Raw genomic sequence first — 22,429 nt, forward strand, 5'->3', positions numbered from 1 at the left:
GCATTCCGCTTGCCTGTTTTTCCATCTGCAGCTGCTCCTTCTCTTTCTGAGCCACCCGCAGACTGGCCTTCAGCTCCTGCAGCTCTCGCCTGGTCTCACTCAGCTGCACCTGGACACACCACACACACACACACACACACACACACACACACACACAATAATAAATATATGTATCATGTATGTGTATAGACACATGCACACACACTGGTTGGGGGCCCTATTGGCCCATAGAACATGGCCGTGACTTAGGACAAGTAGACTTGGAGTGGGTGGAAAGTTGTGAATGTCCTTTATATGCTTTGGCGTGATGTGGATGCTTTATCCGGAGCTGACCCGATTGCAGTCCTTCTCTCGGCCCAGCTCCACCTCGGCCTTCTCGCGCTCCATCCTCTGCTCCTGCAGCATCTCCTCGCGCCGCTGCAGCTCTTCCAGCAGCTTCTCCATGCGGGTCCTGTCCATCTGACCACCGGGGGGGGGGGGGGGGAGAGAACGTCATGCTCAACCAACACTGCCCACGCCCAAACTGGGTTACTATGTCAACTAAGCCCCCACCCACCCCACCCCGCCAATCCCCATTTAATGCTAGGTTTTCACTGGGGCGTGCGGAGTGGAGCTCACGTTTCAGCCTCACCTGCTGCCATCTCTCCAGTGTTGCGCAATCGCCTCCCACTCAGGCTTGTTTTTGATCTGAGTCATGGGGTCCCCTCTCCGCTTGTGTCCTGATTTATCTACACTCGCCTGCTCTGCTACCGTCCCTCCCTCTCCATGCAGACCAACGCACACACACACAAGACAGCACACACAATCTGTGTGTGGGTAGACACATGTCCTTTTTGCTCTTTTTTTTCCTGGGCTTGTGTTTTTGAGGCTCAAAAATCATCCATTAAAACTAAAAGTTGCCTGGGGTTTTAAATCTCCTATGGATGGAGAACAAACAACTACCAATTTTCTTTTCAAAATGGGGGGAACCCTGCTCTTTCTTTCTCGGAAGTTAAAATATGGTCTCCATAGTCTCATAACGAGTCAGTCAATCATTCGTCTCTGTCACTGAACTCAGCCATGTTCCACCCCTTCCATGACATCCCCATAACCTGAGTTGTGCTTTAGCTCCACCTGCTCCGTGTCTGTCCAAACTGATTTAAAGCTGCTATCGTAAACGTGCTAATTACCAACCATTTTGTTCGAAACTTCTAAAACAACGATGTTTTTTAATACTTCAAAATAACATTTGCTAAATGAACCTTAACTTTTTCAATAGCTATAGGTGTGTAGATTTGAACAAAATCTAGTTTGGTTCTTACCAGGGCTTTTCCTGCCTGAAATATCCGATTTCGTTTACCACGCTCGGAGTTTAGTGCTGGGCTGGTGGGTGCCCTATTTCCAACCGGTCTCACGGCACATCAACAGTTAGCCCGAGAATTCTCGTCGCAATTCAAAATTCCACTGGAGCTCCAAGCGGATTTGTACACGCAGCCTTACAACACTGTTTGAGTCACGGTAAAATGTAATTTTTTGGTAGCTGATTAAGATACACTTATGGTGTGGATGCTTGTGTTTCTTTAGGAATCCGCCGTCTTGGTTTATATAGAAATCAATATTAAGTGACACATACACGTAAGTGGTTGGACATACGTGGCGGTTGGTAATATGTGTTGTTCCGATACTTCACTGCCCCCTCAGGTAGCCCCCTGCCCCTCTCCCTCTCCCCTCTCGCTCACCTCGGAGGTGCGCTGCAGACTCTCCCTCTCCTGGGCCCAGCAGGCGCGGCCCTCGCGGAGTGCCAGGCTGGCGTCGGCCAGCTGCAGGGTGAGTTGGGCGGCCTGCAGGCGCGCCTGGTGCAGCTCGGCCTGGCTCTGGTCCCGCTTGGCGGCCAGCGCGCTCTGCTCAGCCCGCAGGTCCTCGGCCGCCCTCTCGCTGGCCCGCACACGCTCCTGCAGGCTCCGCAGCTCGCCCAGGGCCGCCTCACTCTCCGCCTGATGGAGGGATAGAGAGAGGGAGAGAGAGAAAGAGGGGGAGTGAGAGGGACAGAGAGATAAACGCAACATATGCATGTCATCTCTTTTCAACAGATATTTGTCTATGTTTGTCTATGAATACGTATATATACGAGTACGTGTCTATGATGAGAGAATTTCTATGATGTGAGACCATCTCTCCCTTCTTTCTCTATGAGGATGTAGGTGTTGTGTGTGTGTGTGTGTGTGTGCATGTGTGTGTGTGTGTGTGTGTGTGCATGTGTGTGTGTGTGTGTGTGTGTGTGTGTGTGTGTGTGTGTGTGTGTGCGCAAGTGTGTGTGTGTGTGTGTGCGTGCGTGCGTCACACCTCTTTCCTGTGAGCGGTGTTGAGCTTGTGTGTGAGCGTGGTGATGGTGTCTCTCAGCTGCAGGGCGTGTGTGTCCCTCTGTGCCAGTGAGCTGCGCAAACCCTGGAACTCTGCAGACAGACTGCGCAGCTCCACCTCCGTCTGCTCCAGTTTGGCCTGCGGACGCAAACGACAGCAGAAATAATCTACTGTTTACACCTCCGTCCCTTTCTCCTGTACCTGTAACCTGTAGGGGCTTTTAGATGGTTTTCCACTAGCTGTCAAATGTCCCTGGCAGACAATGGAGTGTTTATGGAGTACCTTCAGACTCTTCCGTTCATTCTCTTCCTCTTTCCTCTGGGCTGCCACCTTCTTAGCCTTTTCCTTCATCCTGTGTTCATCCACACACACACACACACACACACACACACACACACACAGTAGTCAGAAGCACTGAAAGACATCCTGACCCACACCTCTGGACTCAATGAGATGAGTGACGCAGTGGGCAGTGGGGATGGCCGGGGCAGGGAGCCTCACCTCTCCATGTCCGTCTCCCTCTCCAGGGCTCGCTGGCCGAGCGCTTTGATGTCGTCCTCCAGCTCTCGGATGCGCTGCTCGTTCGCTGCCCTCTTGCTCAGCAGAGCACTCTTTTCCTCGGCCAGAGCTTCTTCAGAGGCTAGCACTTCCTGTGTGTGTGTGTGTGTGTGTGTGTGTGTGTGTGTGTGTGTGTGTGTGTGTTTGTGAGAGAGAGACAGACAGAAAGACAGAGAGAGGGAGAGAGAGGAGAGAGAGGGGTGAGAGGACACACTGTATATTTCCTCATCAAAGAATAATGCCTCGTCCACAGATCTCCTCTCTATGAGGCATGACTGAGTGCCTGCAGAGGAAGCCATTTCAACTTTTACTACTTCCTGGCTGTTATGACCTCCATGAAGCCTCTTTTTTCCCAAACCAAGTCCTGCTCACACTCTCCGAACAACAACAGAAACAGTGGTCTTAAAATAACATCAACTAAAAACTGAAATAAAATACAGTGCAATAAAACCAAGGAACGCAGAGACCAATAAAAGAAATATCAGCTGTAAACCTATTGTATAAAAAGGCAGGCTAGACTATCTCAGGGCTCAAAGCGAAAATCAAGTCTGCACCTCAGGCCTTAAGGGCTGTAACCGCTGGCCTTAAAGGCCCTTTTGAGGTTTGAGAAGTCGAGCTAACTACAGCAGTGCTCCTCCTGCCACTGTCAGTGTTAGCGAGATGTGCCCGCTCCACCCCGCTCCTCCTCATCTCCCCTCTGCTCCACCTCCTGTTTCCTCCTCATCTCCCCTCTGCTCTGCTCCACCTCCTGTTTCCTCCTCATCTCCCCTCTGCTCCACCTCCTGTTTTCTCCTCATCTCCTCATCTCCCCTCTGCTCCACCTCCTGTTTTCTCCTCATCTCCTCTCTGCTCTGCTCCACCTCCTGTTTTCTCCTCATCTCCTCTCTGCTCTGCTCCACCTCCTGTTTTCTCCTCATCTCCTCTCTGCTCTGCTCCACCTCCTGTTTCCTCCTCATCTCCCCTCTGCTCCACCTCCTGTTTCCTCCTCATCTCCCCTCTGCTCCACCTCCTGTTTCCTCCTCATCTCCTCATCTCCTCTCTGCCTCACCTCCTGTTTCCTCCTCATCTCCTCCATCTCCTCCCAGCTCTGTCTCAGCTCCTTCTTCAGGCTGGCCAGGTCACTCTCCAGCTGGCGCCGGACGCGCTCCCATGCCTCCCTGGTCCGCTCGCTCCGCTCCCTCTCCCTCTCTCGGCCGCGGTCAGCGGACTCCAGGGCCTGCAGCAGCTCCCCGCGCTCCTTCAGGCACTCCTGCAGACGGCTCTGAGCGCAAGAAGCAGACACACACACAGAGAGAGGGAGATGGAACAAAATGGACAGGGTCATTATTAACCTGCCATCTCCTGAGGAGATGAAACATAACAGTGCTATTAATGTCATAATTCTAACTGTAATAATGTCAGAGAAGACTTACCTGCCTTAATTCACACCCTACAGGCTCCCTCCCCCTCCCCCTTCTCCACAGGCACTATTTGCCCCACATACTGTAGAGTTAATTTCTATGTGCTGTATATTCGTCTCCTTAATTACCTAAGGGATTCAGCCCAATGTAATTCACAAACGAGTACATGCTGCTACAAATTACAAAGTAGCTAATCATAATCGTCAGGGGTTTAAGAGATAAGATATTATTCTTATATAAAAACATGGACTGACAAACATTTAAAAAACAATAACAATACAGCTGACTTTCTAGAACATATTGCCTGATTCTACTCAAAATAAAATTTTTCTGGATTTACATTTTTTACATTTATTCATTTGTCAAATGCGTTTATCCAAAGCGACTTACAGCAACATAATAACAAAAGCTAACATCTAAGCGACAGCGCAAAGGAGACTATAGCTAGGAATGACCAGTGCATTTGTCAATACATGCCTCTATTAACAGCAAGCTAGAGCATCCTGCTCCTGTGAAGGACATGATGGTCTCTCTATGTGGCAGAGTGCTGGGGGACTGACCTGCAGAAGCTAGAGCATCCTACTGCTGTGAAGGACATGAGGGTCTCTCTATGTGGCAGAGTGCTGGGGGACTGACCTGCTCCTGTGAAGGACATGAGGGTCTCTCTATGTGGCAGAGTGCTGGGGGACTGACCTGCAGGAGCTAGAGCATCCTACTGCTGTGAAGGACATGAGAGTCTCTCTATGTGGCAGAGTGCTGGGAGACTGACCTGCTCCTGTGAAGGACATGAGGGTCTCTCTATGTGGCAGATAAGGGTGCTGGGAGACTGACCTGCAGGAGCTAGAGCATCCTACTGCTGTGAAGGACATGAGGGTCTCTCTATGTGGCAGAGTGCTGGGGGACTGACCTGCTCCTGTGAAGGACATGAGGGTCTCTCTATGTGGCAGAGTGCTGGGGGACTGACCTGCAGGAGCTAGAGCATCCTACTGCTGTGAAGGACATGAGGGTCTCTCTATGTGGCAGAGTGCTGGGAGACTGACCTGCTCCTGTGAAGCACATGAGGGTCTCTCTATGTGGCAGATAAGGGTGCTGGGAGACTGACCTGCAGGAGCTCGGCTCTGGGGATGACCACCAGCATGTCCTCCCCTGCCCCGTCCTCGTGGCCTCCCTCCTCCAGGGTGACCAGCTCCTCCAGGGGCTTGGGGGCGCAGAAGGAGAAGGGGGCGCTGCAGGAGCACACCTCCCCTTTACTGTCCACGTACACAAACTGGTAGGCCTGGCCACTGGCCTTGGGAAGGTACGAGGCTGCAGAGGCACAGAGAGGGACACGTCCAGACACACACACAACACACACACCACACACAACACACACAACACACACACACACACACACACACACACACACACACACACACACACACACACACACACACACACACACACACACACACACACACACACACACACACACACACACACACACACACACACACACACACACACACAGAGAGAGAGGGACACATCCAGCGTCAGGAATCATTTATAGGGTTCAATATCAATTTGTAAAATGAAATGTTTCTAATTTGGCAAAATGACTTCTAGTAATTAACTTAACCCAACAGTCACATTTTTTGAGTTACTAACTGCGGTAACTTTCTTCTCTTTCTTTTGCGTGGATTGATGAAAACCCAACATTTAGTGATAAAAACACAATTTTCTCTAACTTTATTACAGACACTGAAATATTCATCCCTGCATAATGTTTTACGATCCCGATCAGTACAGCATTCATCAGTGCTCCCGCTGTCTGATCTGAGGACATGAATGAGCGATGGCCGCACTGGAGCATAGCAGAGCAGGTGCTTCATCAGTCTGACAGAGCTGGAAGTTTTTCATTCCTGTGGAGACACAGTGGACTGATGTGCCCGAAGATGACCTCAGCTAGCAGCGTCTCGAGAAGAACACCGTCTTTTCTCTCTCGCTCCCTCCTCTTGCTATCTGGGAGGGCCTCTGTGCCTATTGTGCCATTGTCTTCCAGCTTCGTCAGTCGGCCTCCTCCTTATTCCTGATAAATGCACTGATTCAGGGAATGTTCTAGAACAAGCTTCATTCACAGGCGACGCTGTCCCCTTGTGTGTTTTGCAGTCTAAACCACATGTGCTCGCGAAGATGAATCACATTCAAGCCCACACCACTGTCCATGACAGGGCAGAATCCACCCACGTGCCCAAGGAAGCCTAGTCTCTCTGGAAAATCTATTTTATTGACTGCTGCCCTAGATGAGCCAGTAATAAATTAGCTGTTTCCTAGCGACACTGTGGAACTACAAAACATACCTCCTGAGAGATCAATGCCAACGCTTACATGCCTTTGAAACAGAAGTTGAAAAGTTACAAAGTTACAAAGTAAAAATGGGTGCAATTTGTTCAAGAGTGTGAACAAGTGAGAGAACCTTGGAAGTGCACACAACAGTTGCTATCAGTCCCTTCCTTGTAGCCGGCTGGAGCCAGTGCCCAGACAAAGGTATGGTAGTCCTTCACAGAGCTCCAGCCCACCTGCGGAACAAGCCAGAAGGACATTTATCTTCCCAATCATGCAAAAGAAAACCCACATTCATCATTGCTGTTAGATGACTGCACATCATTTATCAAGTATGTCTACTTTAATTGCTGCCTTCCTTTATATTAACCAATTTAATGTACCCTGAAGAGTCCAATCCAGTCACTGCTGGCCCAGGTATGCTGGGAACTGATAGTATAATGGCATTCAATTCGGCTCTCTGGGAAGTAACTGCTGCCGACATTCCGGAACTCCACTTTCCAGGCGGTTTCCATGGCAACAAATGAACTTGGTGTCTTTGGACCTGCGTAAATTGCACAGTGAAGAATGTTGTTGATAAGGGGTGAGCAGGTGCTCAGAAATGATGGAACTATGACAAAGAACCCTTTAATTTAACACAAATTTCAGAATGTTGTGCAGAGTATGTTCACGGTTACAGTAATAATCCTACTACGTTATCAGGAAGTTGTTTTTTTTAATCTGTATCTGTAAGTAAATTCTACACAAACATCTAAATATATCAAGACAGCATGTCAGGGCTTTAAGCCAAAACCCTTTGAAGGTCACAAACCACATACACATTCATCTGATCAGACAGTAATCACCTTACAGCCAGCGAAAAGCATAGAAAAAAAAAGTTTAGTCTCAGATATCTAGTTAAATATTAGAAATGATAAAGTGGAATGCCACAGTTTAAACAGAGATGTGGCTGAGAGTGGTGAGAGTGAGGAATGAGGTTGTGAAATATGAGGGATGAGATGGCTGTAATTTTTTCAATGTGAGTCAAGGCCTCAAGTTTATTTACTGTCTACCCACTGTAGTTACCAGAGTAATCTGATAAAGTAAACATACACAAACAATCCAACTACTGAATTTCGCTGCTGTCCTAGAACATATTCAACTGTCCCTACATCTGCATACCATAACCTACATATTAGAGGGCATGCAGTTTTTTCCCCCATCATGCACTTTGTAAAACGATAGGCAGATTATTATAACTAATGTAAATTTTATTTTATTTGTGTTCTGCAGCTTAGCTTGCATTTCAGACTGGACAGATCAGTACAATGCTGCCCTAACAGTGTTTGAGGCAACAGGTGTGCGGGGCTCTGTAATACAATCCATGTGCTGTACCTTGTTGAGGAGACTGACATATTGCATTACAAAAAGGTGAAAAAGTGCATGAGGGCCCTTGCCAACAGCACGTGGTGCTGTAAACATTAATGAGTAAGACACTAATTAATTTGGTTGTGACATTAAAGCTACACGACCGACAGTAAATATTCCCTGGTTGGTCGACTTTGAGAAGAAATCATAACCTTAAGTACTGCCAAACATGATGAATAGGCACACAGTTAGTTAGCTAACAAGCTAATTATTTAACGATGCTGGCTCTGACTTCAAACACAAAGAGCAGCTAAGACAAAAGCTCTCAATAAAGCTAAGCTACCTAATAGATTTGCCAAGATGGCAGCTGCCGACTCTCAGGAAGCACATATACATGCATGGTATCTTTGCCTACAGCACATGTCAGCAGGCTTAAAGGTTCAGCACACGCAGGATACAATGCATCTGAAACTGCGTATTAACGTAACATGTCAGGCAGCACTCACCTCTACAAGCTTTTTTTGCGGAGTTTCCGTAAAATCATGCAAAATATTTACTTAAAAATGTCGATGCCTATCCGATTAGGCAAACGTTTCTAAAATATCGTAACATTCAACGTTTCTTCTGTCCACAACACCACGGCCAGAGAACAATAACAAAAACATAAGCATGAGCGCTGAGTTGAGTCCAGGGAATTGTGGGATTTGTTGTCTTGAGAACATAGACCTGCTTGAAATCCACTGACCTACAAACTACATTTCCCAGCATGTAAAAAAGAGCTTGAAGGTCAACTCCGTCAACGTCATTTTTACAGGACATTTGTTTCCGCATTCTTGGCTGATTGTCTGGTCCTCGAATTCACCACCGACACTATGATTGGTGGAGTTCTAATATACATTATATGCTATCCAATGAAATCATCTTACGTTTTTTTTCCTGATGGAAAAAAACAACTCTACCCTTCTTCACCGTTGCAAAATTGTTAAATTATTTCATTATTCACCCGAGACTTTTCGACACATGTCCTTGCATTTTCGGTTCCAAATATGCCAACGGGGTTATATTTTATGTCAATTCTGCACTTCCAACTATGCTTTTATGGCTGATGTGAGAACATAAGAGCTTGTGCTTGCTGTTTCGCAGCTGACTCTCGGTAATTTGACACTAGACCACTTAACAGCATACGCACATAGGCTATAACATTACAATAAGGCTCCCAAGTGTTTGTCAGAAGCCACTTGGCTGATGTTAAATATAGTTGTTTTTGCGACACATGTGATACCTTGTAAACCTACGCCTCCCCAGCAGCAACTGCATGCATTGCGCCAGTAAACGATTTGCCACCAACAATCATCTGTAATGCTTTTTGTGTACACCAGGTGGCAATGTACTGCAAGTTAACCTTTCACTGAAACAGCATGGTAGAATGGATCGAACAGGTCATATCATACAACACCCTTCATAGCTTATGGGTCAGAAACCTTCAAAAGGCCTCATTTGCTGTGCACGTGTTGAGATATAAGAATTTGACTCTACAACTAAAGTTACATGCATGTAGGATTTGCCCTGAGAATAAGTCCCAGGCCTATGCAACATGTTATGTGCAATGTGTTGGATATTGGATATCTATAGGCCTACATGTACCCTAAATAGGCTGTGTACCAGTAAATCACGGGCTTCTTTGTCAAAGTGTTTTGAACACTTTCAGTGCAGTACAGTCTTCTTGTACTTCTGCATGCTCTCTATACATCAAGGAGAGAAAACAGCTTTTAGTTTTGTTAAAAATGCACAGCCATTAATAACTGGCAGCGAGTCTTATGTTTACTGGTTAGAGGCTCTGTCATTAGGATGAACAGTTTTACTGAAACTAGTTAAAGTTTTCTGCACTCTGACTTCAATCATCTCTGCTGCATCTCAGGCTAAGAGCGGCTTTGTTCTCATACAGCTATTGTTGACATTTACAGTCTAAACAGCGCATCTGATTTAATGCCCAGAGGTTGGGCTCAGTCACCAGCTTCCCCTGCAGGTTAGGTTTCATATTTATGAACGACAGCGATAGCGGCTCTGATGTACTGAACGGGAGCAAGCCTGTTGAACTTGGCATGGGCTGTGCCCAAGAGTTTTTCTCCATTAGCCATTTGTAAGTTACACATCACAGTGATATATAGGCTGGAGTAAAATATAAGTGTTTGTTTAACGCTCAAATGCCCTCCTGCTGAGCGTCAGTGTATAGTAGAACATTTCTCCCTTTCATTTTTTTTTGGATGTTTCCAAAGTTGTCAAGCGTGAGCACTCTGTGAATCCCAGTGACAGCTGGTAGGCCTCCCAGCCTCTACATCTGGCTGGTATCTGGTATTTTTAAAACTGGCGAGCGGAGTGTCAGCCACCCGCCACTCTTCCTGTGGAAGTGGTTTACTGAGACGAATAAGGAGATGCACACAAGATATAGCCTTCTTCTCTGGGACTCTAATTGTATGCAGGCAGTAAATGAGGCAGTCCAATAAATGGCAGCTGAGACGGTTTAACAGAGTGAACAGGGCCTCAGTGAGGGAGGAGGGTTCGCTGGACGGACTGCAGGCAATCAGGGGGAGGGGCACGGCTGGGAGATTGATGGCTGGCAGCCAGTGCAGTTACTGACCTTGCTTGATGGTGGTGGTAGTCCCTCGAGCCAAGCTGTGGTTCCTCGGCAGCTCCACCCCCCCCCCCCCACCCCCCCCAAACACACACACACACACACACACACACAAACCATCCACCCCCAATCCCTTTTCTCGATTTTTCTTCAAGGAGGAGGGGAGGGAAGGATCAATACTGAGAAGTGGACCGGTAGAGAATTACGGCTGGTGTTACCATCCCATTTTGCCGTATAATTCCTAACCTGGTCAGGGGTCTCATTGCTTTTTTTTATTAGGGCACCATGACCTGTGATAAGATGACCAGTGTGATGCTTTTGTAGTTGGGGTTACGTATGGCTTTGGCCTCAATGCAAGGCGTCCAGGTAGAAAGCAGGTCAGAGTCACTGTCGGACTACAGCAGTCCGTGACATGTGAAGCCCTGAAATTTGATTTGATCAGCCTATGACGGGGTGTGGTTTAATGCCATTCTGCCTTAGCCTGCACATGTAATTCACTCAATCCCCCTGGGCCTCAATATGAGAGAAGAGGAGATGGTTAAAGGTTGAATAGTTCATGACTTCTGTCTGATTACAACACAGAGCATGTTGAAACAGAACAAAACCCATTAACATTTCACAACATATGAACGACAAATATTTTGGGTGCTACAGGACAGGATTTAACCTGCCAAGTAAGATAGCACAAAATACAGCGGGAAATGATTAAGTGTTTCATTATCTCTTCAACAGGAAATGAAAAAGCTGTTTTAATAGGAGAACCTGCAGTTGCATAAGGTTGATAGGTCAAGGTCACTAAGATCACCAAGACTGAGGAAATAGCAGCGCGCGCGCACACACACACACACATACACACACACACACACACACACACACACACACACACACACACACACACACACACACACACACACACATAAACTCCATCTTACAGTATGTGTTTGTGCCTATATATGGACACGTCTTTTCCTTGACAGCTGAGTGATTAGTTTGTCGATAGCAACCAAGCACAACCCTGCGCCAAGAAACCCCCTCATCATCTCTCAACCTTGGGGGCAGTTGCCATGGATACTGGGGGGCAGTCCTTGCTGTGCTGTATTTTATGGCACCTTGAGAAAGAGGAGGCAGCACCAGTGAATGTCACCTCAAGCCTATACCTACACAGTCACCAGATTACATCTCACGCATGCCGGGTCTCCCCCATCTGTCCCCACGAAGAACGGCTGTTTGAAACGAGGCACAATGTGGCAAACTGATATGTATTTGTTCAGAAATAATGTCATAAATAACACAGAACAGTCTCACAAACCACAATATGGCAGTCGAATCTTACGAGAGTATTTGTACAGTCAGCAAAATTGAGGTAAAGGCAAAGACAACATAGGCTGTGAATTGTTTGGCTTTAAACCTACACTGATTTACTGAATACAAATGGTTAAATAACTAGTGTTGTGAATTGATGATAAATACATAACCATAACCATACAAAAGACAGAATTCATGCCCCTCCTGAGGCATTTCAGCGTGCTCTTTAATGGGAGGGTATTTAGGAGTCAGGGCCATTTTGTTGATAAGGGATGAAGCGGCCTTTAATAATTGCAGGAAGGTGGAGAGACTGATTTGAAGAACTCAATGCAAATAAGAAAGGGAGGGTCAAGGGTACAGAGGCAGAGGAGGAAAAGGCACCGGAGAGGAAAACAGAGATGGAGTGATGGATGCCAGGGGAGGGAGACAATAGATGCAGGAAGAGACTCATTAACAGCCATGGAAAAAAGGGAAGAAAGGTGAAGGAAGTGGAGAGGATGAGAGAATGTGAAATAAGAGTGAGAGAGGGAGACAGACAGACAGAGAGCGAGCGAGACAGAGAGGAGCGAGGGAGAGGAGGGTATTTAGTATGCAAGGCCAAGCTGCCCCATCTGCTTAGCACAGCAGTCCCTGTCGTATAACTGTCTGTGGGCTGCGGGCCGCATAAAGAATGTCTCCGATTTGATGTAATTCTGCGAAAATTAATGACAGCTTTACTCGCTATGGGCCCTGAGGGAATGATTAGTGTTTGATCGTCCATCTGATCAGTGAGCATGCCCGCGCCGACGATGCCGCATGGCAACGCCTCATCAGGGCATCGCCTCGTGCTGGCATTTTGGAACAACAACACCACGCTCACATGGGCTGCCGCGCCAAAACATCATCCCGTTCACCGCATCACAAAGCACAGTTTGGGGCAACACTCACGCAGGCTGGCAATGGGATGCCACCCCATTAGGTTCTATGTGTATGCCAAGAGCAAATGACAGTCACAGGCATACGCAAGATGCATACCAATACCTCTCCTGCCAACCTATCTTTAAACCTTTCACAAACAGATACACAGACACATACACACACACACACAGAGAGAGAGAGAGAGAGAGAGAGAGAGAGAGAGAGAGAGACCCTCCCCACCCATACAGAGAAAACACACAGAAAATAGTTTATACTCTTAAGAGTGGATTCTGTCGCTAGTGAATTTTGATTGTGCAACAATTATGGCATCAGATCAGATTAAAAGGTCTCCAATCTGACTCTTCTAGGAAAAGCCAGAGTCCAGGTCTCTCTGTGACCATTTTTCTCTTATTTTTACAAGATGTCACTTTATGGTATTTGTGATTGGAAGTGGTTAGCCGTCTTCCAATCAGATGGGAAATGGATTGGGAATTGTGCAGGACGGGAAAAAAATTGATCCCTGAAATGGATGGTTGGGGAATTCAATCCAGGGAGAGTAAGGAGTAGGGCTATTTCCTCTCCCTCCCCCCTCCAGTCTAATCCTGTCCTGCTCTTTGCTTTAAACAATCTACTCTACACACTAACCTAAGTGCTGGTCTGAGACCAGTTTGACTGACCCCTTCCTTTCTGCATTCCACACTGCACTCACAAGAAAAAAAATACAGCAACTGACTGCAGACCAGTAATAATGCGTCCCCTGCCCAGACCATCCCCCATTTCCACTGGAGTTCTGTCAGCTCCCTGTCCAAGACCAGGGCATTTACAAGCCAGCAGGGTATTTATTTTTACTGGAGCAGCCTGGTGCGTGGCTCTGTGAGCCAGCCGCATTAAAGCGAAGCTCTCCGTCTTATCACAGCAACGCCAATGGCTCTCTATCAGGGCCTGTCAGTCCGGCCACATGGCTCCTCTGGGCTTTCCTGTGTTATGTGCCGTGGTGAAACAAACCAAAATAAAACAACAGATATCAAAGCAAAGCAACAAATAAACAAGTGATTGACCACAGTAAAGGAGTCAGTTGAGGGCAGCTATGGGACAAGAGGAGCTGCAGTGACCGAGAAGAATGCAAATCTACAGATGCCATATCATGCAGTGGACTTCTCATTCCCATTAAAGGGGGAGGAGTTCTTGCACAAGGACTCTGACTTTGTCATTTATCATAAACAGCTACGATGCTCCCCCCACCACTCTAAGGTCTTTGCCATACACACACTGGAATGCTGTGAAAGGCAGAGGAAAAACATGACTGGGTCTGTGTTAATATTATGATTTGGCTGATTTGTGGCAGGAGGTAATGTTTGAGTTAAGGCTTTAAGACAATACTAAGGCAATACTTCATGCTCTTATGACACTGCTGTAGAGGGCCTACAGTAAAGCTGGCTCCCTAAACACTAGCCATGAAGCACAGCAAACAAATAACACATCACTCTCAATAGATTCTAGGAAATGCTTCAGAGCACTTTGAATCGACCAATCTTTGGTGCAGTTAATTAGATGGAGAAGATTAAGTGTTGGTCTGGTGTTGGACCGGAGTTAAATTAATTTGCCACGGGAGGAGAGAGCTCTGGAGCCTCACCAAAGCCGAGCAGCGCCACTTTGGCCAGGTAGCTGGATTGGCAGGACGGTGGTGGGCCAGACTGCCGCGCAGATTGGCCTGCTGACTTTGATGGAACTGAGACGTCGTGATGGTTGTCTGTCACAATAACTGCAAATAAGCCAGGGTAGCGAGAGCGAGACAGCCCTGGAAATGATGCCCACGCATCTGCTGAGATGGACTGCGTCCACGGCAAACTTCAGCGCCAACTTTTCCACTTCTTCCCCCTTTGTTATTTACCTCAGTCGTCCGCCATCTTTTTTTCCAGACATGAGCTCAGGCTCTGCACCATGGCCCGCCACTCTCTCTCCCATCATTCTGTCACTTCTCATATCTTTTTTTTCAATCCCTCATTTCCATAACTCCATATCTCATCCCACCCCCCACTCTCTCGCTCTCTCTGTCTGCCTGCCCTTCCTCCCTCTCTCCCCCTCTTCTCATTTTATATTTTTTGGCTGAGCTGGAGACCTTTCTCGGCGTTCTGACCTTTCAGGTTTTAAATTAAGCCCCGCTGCGGCATGTCTCTCTTCATAGTCCGCCGGTTACGAGCCGCCGGAGGACCGCAAAAAAATAACGATTCTGATGAAATGACCCCTTTAAAAAGCTCTTCCAAATTCCTCCTCCATTTTTCTTCCCTCACCCCCTCCCCCTTTCCTCATCCTCAGCCACATTAATATTCACACTAATGAGAAGCATCCTTAGCTGCCGTCACACAAAATACGAAACAGAGCAAGGCAGAGATGCATGTAAACCCACCAGTCATGCTTATTAGCAGGGAGAGTTGAATCAAAAGTTTGCTTTATGTGATGTGGGAAACTCATGCTCAGTAGGACATTTTATGTTGGCTTGAAAAGTCATTATTTTTGGTCCATCATTTTAATTTACATTCAGATGGATATAGGTCACCAGTTATTTCTGAACTACCATCAACAGTTATATACCTCAGCAGTTTGTTACTTACACACAATACCCCCCCCCCCCACACACACACACACACACACATACTGTACATAGACACACACACACACAGAGAGAGACTGTCAAAACAGAAACAATAATACAATTGTTACAGCTTCATCACAATACCATATCCTGACTGAAGCCAGGAGGCCTGAGGTGCATTATTATGCCAGTCTTGTATATAAAGATTTGAGAGGAGATGTATGTATGCAGGACACACACACACCAGAGTGTGAGTGTCTTTTTTGAGTGTTTACATGGGCATGTGCAGTGCATGTCTCTATGTGCGGAGTGTGTGTGGTGTGGTTATTCAGGGGGCAGGTCCTCCATGCTTGTGCCTTTGCCTCCATGCTCTGAGGCTGAGCTTGGTCTGAGTGTTCCTGGTTTTGTTTTGGAAAGTGGAAAAATCTGGATTTGCTTCGCTCGGTCCAAATGCCCTCGCATCAGAAATATCTCGCAGCCTAATCGCTGCAGCATGGGCCATGTTCACTTCCCAGCTCACCAAAGAGGACAATACGGGCATACCTGTTCATTAAGGCCCCCATAAAAGAGGGCCTGAAAAAAGTAAGACCAATTATGGTGGAATAATTACAGCAATTAGGTCCCAGAGAGGGGCCTGCAATGGAACACATTCTTGGGCTTGTTCGGGCGGGCGGCCAGCGGAGTTAGGGGCCTGTTCAGGCACGGGCCAGCAGGGGGCCAGCACGGGGCCAGAGGCCAGAGCACCGCGGCTCACGATGATTCAGTGTTGTTGTGCTGCGCAGAGACAGCAGGAGGCCGCAAGAAGGCCAGTCGCACAGTGTGGGCCCAATTAGAGCTGTACCAGCACATAAGGTGTGTGGGGAACACACACCCAGCATAGGAACACACACACACACACACACACACACACACACACACACACACACACACACAGCACAGCAACTCACACACACACACACACAGCACAGCAACTCACACACACACACACACACACACACACACACACACACACACACACACACACACACACTCATGTGGAAGCTACGTGCAGGGGTGCATGGATCAGCACATACATGCTTTCTCTTTCACTCTGTCTATCCTGTTCTCTCATTAGTGCAAACTTGTGCATACTCACATTCTCTCTCTCTCTCTCTCTCACACACACACACACACACACACACACACACACACACACACACACACACACACACACACACACACACACACACACACACACACACACACACACACACACTCATTTCCACTGCCATATTACACAGGAGCACCAACATAACAGTGCACTCCCTGTTAGACTTATGCACACACATACACAGACATTAGACAAATACATATGGCTCACACATGAGGCCTATCTTTGGGAGATAAAGGTCAGCCGTGACAGGTTTGCATACATATGGTTTATTCATATAAACACACACACACACTATGTCATATACATACATACACTTAAGCCATTTTGTCACCATTTGTGCAAAACATTACTTCTTACTTGTTTTTTCCATAGACAACTTGTATGACATTCCCTGTAATGAATGTGTGTCTCTGTGTGTGTCTGACTGTCTGTGTGTGTTTGTGAAGTTTTATGGTCTCTAGACCACACAGAGTTTTTCTTTGAAGAGACACCAAACTCTGGTAAGCTGCCATGACAACATAAATACAAATATAACATTGAGTGAAATTAAAGTTTACTGATTAAACCTTACACAAATTTCACTTCAATATAGTACTATCCATTTGTAGATTTCAGAGGTCACAGCCTCAGTACTGTGAATGTCAGTAGAGAGAGAGAGAGAGAGAGAGAGAGAGAGAGAGAGAGAGAGAGAGAGAGAGAGAGCACCCTGATGAAGGCTCAGAGGAGCTGAAACGCTCCTGATGTTAAAACATGTCCCAGCCCATCAGAATTTTTATTTGTATCACATGAGGGCGTAGGCTTTTTTCTTTTTTCTTTGATTACATGCCCTCCATTGCCAAAGAGCACCCGGGATTCCACTGATTCCGAGGCACCAGTGGCCACTCATCCATAATAATTTTCTTAAGCCCACACACCAACACACATACTACTGAGGGAACAAGCACATTCAGCTCACTATTAAAGAGAACTGAACGACTCAATCCTGTTTTAAATATCCAAGAATAGACTATGTCCCTCTTTACTTTCACCTATTGCTTGGAGCATAAACATTCATTGGTGTCTGGAAGACATTAGCGCTTGGGTTTACAGCATTAGGAAGATGGGTGTCTTTATATACACAAAAGCCACACATTTTCCATTTCAAATTCTTTCCCATAAAATTCCCACCAATACTACCACCACTACTCCAGACATGGAACACTAAGAGGGCGGGGAGGTGGGCAGACTGGATCATTGTGAAGATGTGGTTTCTACATTAGGGGACAATACACGTTTCATATATGATTATTATACTCCAGGTGTTCAAATGCCCAAACAGTGCAAACCATGAAAACATATGTTTGTCCTAATAACACTGTCTACACGTCGTCTCGATTTGAGCTTTCAATATTTGCTACATATATTTGTGGCTTTATCCTGTGTGTTGCAAGTTCAACAAAAGCACAACAGAATTCCAAGCCAACAGTGTGTCCATGCATGATTTCTGGGTGAAACCTATTCACTCATCATGGGTGTTTTCACCGAGCTGTAAAATCAGTGGTACTGAGATAGTACAGCATTACTGAGATCCAGTGGTATCAGAGTTGTCTAGTTGGAAGAAAGGAGGTAAACATAAACATGGGACATAAATAGATGAGGTAAGGATATCACATATAGCACCAGAGCTTAAATTACATCACATATAGCACTACAGCTTAAAGGATATCACATATAGCACTACAGCTTAAAGGATATCACATATAGCACTACAGCTTAAAGGATATCACGTATAGCACTAGTTAAATTATATCACGTATAGCACTAGAGCTTAAATTATTTCACATATAGCACTACAGCTTAAAGGATATCACATATAGCACTAGAGCTTAAAGGATATCACATATAGCACTAGAGCTTAAAAGATATCACATATAGCACTAGAGGTTAAAGGATATCACATATAGCACTAGAGCTTAAAGGATATCACATATAGCACTAGAGCTTAAAGGATATCACATATAGCACTAGAGCTTAAAGGATATCACATATAGCACTAGAGGTTAAAGGATATCACATATAGCACTAGAGGTTAAAGGATATCACATAGCACTAGAGGTTAAAGGATATCACATAGCACTAGAGGTTAAAGGATGGGAAAGCAGAGAAGATGGAAGACAGGAAAAGGAAGGATAAACACGGAAGATAAGAACTGCAGGTAAGAATGGGTAGAAAGTGGGGCTGAATGGTGAGAGGCATTCTTACATCCAACTGAGCGTAAGGACAGACAGATGGGAGGAGATGAAGGAAATGGACAGATGACAGAGAGCAGAGAGAGAGGAGATGAAGGAAATGGACAGATGACAGAGAGCAGAGAGGGAAAAGTGTGCAGGTGAAGGCTGAGTGCCTCTTTTCTGCCTTGTTATGGCACGCTGCTTAGCATAGCAGACCCAAAGAAATGTACAGCCAACTGAAATAGCCTTGACACACCCACACACACATGCATGAAGACAAGCACACACGCACACACACATGCACACAGTATGATTTATGCTCCTGGAGAATGGCAGTAAAATCCTGGATGGAGTTCAATTATAAACAAAAATGTATGCATAGACATATATTATTTATTCATGCAGACTTATGGATGCATATACATTAAGCTGAGCAAACAAACACAGACTTCCTACTTTACATTATATAAACACAGACAGTCCCAAATGGCATGCACACACATGCACACATGCGCACGCGCACGCACACGCACATACACACACACACACACACACACACACACACACACACACACACACACACACACACACACACACACACACACACTCACAAAGCACACAAGTAAATGATTTACAGCCTGAAAAGGGAAATATTTCAACTAGCCATTATATGTGCGGCAGCAAACAAATAAACAATAGCCTAGTTCTCCGATTCTGAGAGAAATGTTTGTTCCAGATACAAATAAAGCGAGCAGCCAGCCCCAAACACATAAACTGAGAGCACATAAACTGCAGCACTCATTCTCAGCAGCAATGTCTGCCATGCTTACAGATAAATCACACTATACATCAGCTTCTCTGTCACAATTAGGCGACTCCGAGGATACAAACACACACACACACACACACACACACACACACACACACACACACACACACACGTGCGCGCACACACACACACACACACACACACACACACTCACACACACACACACACACACACGCACAGGACTTGACTCTGCCATAAAACAGTCAAAACATTAGTACATAACGAGTGGTTAAGAAGTGGACGCATAATTCTAGTAATGGTGGTGAATGGAGACCAACATGACGGGGATCACACGAGGCTGCAGGATATAAAACTGTTGGTAATGAAAGCTAATTAGCACACACTAACCACAGGAGGAGCTCTGACAACTATGAGGACACAGTCCATGAAAAAAAATGTTGATACACATGGGACGGTGGTGTACAGTTACACACTGAACACTGACTGCGTACAGGGAAATAATACCTACAGGCTAATTAACGCCGACTGTAAAGCAGTGTTTTAGTACTGTAGTCCTGTTGCTGCGATGGATGGTAGGACTTGGGGTAAATTGTGGGTTGGTGTTATGAGCTATTTCACGCTCAGCTTGCTCAGTGCAAGAATGTGAGAGAGGAGAGCAGGGGGGAGAGGAGAGGAAAGGAGAGAAGAGGGCCGCACTGCAATGCGGAGGCAAACGATCCGAGACCTGTCCCACTGATCTGGGCTCAGGGGTTGTGCTGCCGGAAATCGGCCTCAGATGAAGGATTTGAAAACTGATTTGAGGTCAGTGATTCGGAGCAGGAGCACCACCACACTAGCTGGTATATATTTGACCACCTGTGAAAGCCCTCTGCACACACAGTCACACAGCCACACTCCCTCTCTTTATCAAAGAAATAAGCATTTTTACAGAGTTTTAGCTGTAAAAAGGCAGCAGCAGATAGCCCATAAATCTGGCTGTAAAAACGTTAAGTTGTCAGAGGTGCCATCAGCTATCAATCGTGCTCACGGAGGCTGATGAAGGGGAAATAGGTGATAAAAAAACAGCATTTTAGAGAAATTATGTCCAGTCTTCCATTTGCAAAGTGCTGCAGTCGCATCCCGGCAGAATCTTAATCATGAGCCAGATTCTGGCGCAGGCTGAGGAGAGCGAGAGCTATAGTGTGTGTGTGTGTGTGTGTGTGTGTGTGGCTGCACCTCTCCACACTCCAGAGAAGGAGGCCAAGTGCCCAAGGTAGAGAAAGAGAGAGTGAGGCGGAGGGGGATGGGGACTTAGTGAGAAAGAGAGAGCGAGAGAGCGAGAGAGCGAGAGAGAGGTTTTGGTGGGTAGGTGGTGGTGAGGGGGTTGTAGAAAATTATATAGCCAGCATAAATCACCTCCACACTCCGGTTTCCCCCCTCTTCCAATCTTTCACACCCCCCTCTCTTTCTGCCTGTCTTTTGTGCTGTTTCTCCCATCTCTCTCACTTCATCTCTTTACTTCAACCCATTTCTCTTCTTCCCTCTCTCTTTTTATCTCTCCTGATTTGCACTCTCTATTCTCTTCACCCTTTTTTTCGGCCCGTATCCCTGCCCCTCCCTCCATCCTCCACTCGTTTTGTGGTTTCTCCGTGTGCTTGCTTTATTGATCCCCTCTCGGACTCCATTCGATGCTTAATTCCCTATTACTGGGCATGTAATCAGCCTCTCTTCCTCCGGTTGCCATCATTGCCTGTCTCCATGACATCAGCGTGTGGATGACAAAGAATGCTTAAAACTAAATGCACAGATCCACTAGTTTTAGGCTCAACATCTTGCTAAACTGAACACCTTTACCCTCTCCATAGATGGTTGCACCACACCTTGCTTTACACAGGTCAAGAGCCTTGGTGTAATATTGCAGGACACTCTCTTTCAATGCACAACAATAATCAACAATGTTGCTCACAGTCACAGTGTCTTTTCCCACCTAAAGACCATTGCAAGACTACATTCAGCTCTTACTCAGCACAGTGCAAAAGTCCTGGTCAGTGCTTATGTTACATCCTATTGCAACGCCATCCTGTCTCCTAAATAAGGTACTCCACCTGCTCCAGTTAATCCAAAACTCTGCAGCAAGGATCATCACACGCTCCAGATCAAGGATCATCACACACTCCAGATCAAGGATCATCACACGCTCCAGATCAAACACCTGTACTCATCCAGTTTCACTGGTTTCCTGTTGCACACCGAATCCAATTCAGAATTGTGCTGCTCACATGTAAGGCCCTACATAGTCATGCTCCCACTTACCTCGCTGACCTGCTGGGAAATTACACCCCTGCCCAGCAGTGCCCGCTCATTGCCATCCTCCTCAGCATGTTTACTCAAAATGCCGAACATGAACCTCAGCACCAAGGGTGAAAGAGTCTTCTGTCACACTGCCCCTAAACGCTGGAATTCACTTCCCCTTCTCATCAGGGATTGTGAATCCATTGTAGACTTTGATTAAAAGTAATCTGAAAACCTATCTCTTTAGGCTAGCATATTCACTGTGGTATGGTTTTATTGTATTGGTTGTAAATATTACATTCCTGTTATATTTATTTTATTTATTTTATGAATTGTATTTGCATGTTTATGAGTGATATTGGATGACATGAAAGGCGCTTTGGACTTGTGTGAGTGAGATAAATGTGAAATACATTCATCTAATTTTGGTCCTCAAAGCATTAAAGGGACACCAGGCAACGTTTTCGTGTTAATTAATCATCTTCGTAAGTCGGTATATGGTTAAATGACTCATTACAGGGCGAATGAAGACTCTCTCGCCCGCCCCTACTGCCTGTAGGAAGAATGTCCCGCTTGCAAGTTCAGTGTATCGTACCCGGCGACCGAAGCAGTTT

General features: G+C 46.3%; 1 protein-coding gene across 1 annotated transcript in view; it reads right to left on the reverse strand.

The window, feature by feature from the left end:
- The window catches only part of calcoco1a (calcium binding and coiled-coil domain 1a), a 16,780-nt gene extending 8,143 nt beyond the window's left edge, over positions 1–8,637 (reverse strand). The window contains exons 1-11 of the mRNA XM_076277496.1: positions 8,471–8,637; positions 7,001–7,161; positions 6,751–6,853; positions 5,401–5,603; positions 3,947–4,159; positions 2,842–2,990; positions 2,623–2,692; positions 2,323–2,478; positions 1,719–1,973; positions 334–459; positions 14–109 (exon numbers count right to left, since the gene is read on the reverse strand). Of these exons, the coding sequence (XP_076133611.1) occupies positions 14–109; positions 334–459; positions 1,719–1,973; positions 2,323–2,478; positions 2,623–2,692; positions 2,842–2,990; positions 3,947–4,159; positions 5,401–5,603; positions 6,751–6,853; positions 7,001–7,132 (1,503 nt within the window). The 5' untranslated portion in view covers positions 7,133–7,161; positions 8,471–8,637. The remainder of the gene's footprint in view (positions 1–13; positions 110–333; positions 460–1,718; positions 1,974–2,322; positions 2,479–2,622; positions 2,693–2,841; positions 2,991–3,946; positions 4,160–5,400; positions 5,604–6,750; positions 6,854–7,000; positions 7,162–8,470) is intronic.
- Positions 8,638–22,429: the final 13,792 nt, after the last annotated feature.

The sequence above is a fragment of the Alosa pseudoharengus genome, unplaced genomic scaffold, assembly GCF_046254945.1.
Source record: "Alosa pseudoharengus isolate Yale_2024_CS ecotype anadromous, Long Island Sound unplaced genomic scaffold, YU_APseudo_1.1 YU_APseudo_1.1_scf_9, whole genome shotgun sequence".
NCBI classification, from domain to species: Eukaryota; Metazoa; Chordata; class Actinopteri; order Clupeiformes; family Clupeidae; genus Alosa; species Alosa pseudoharengus.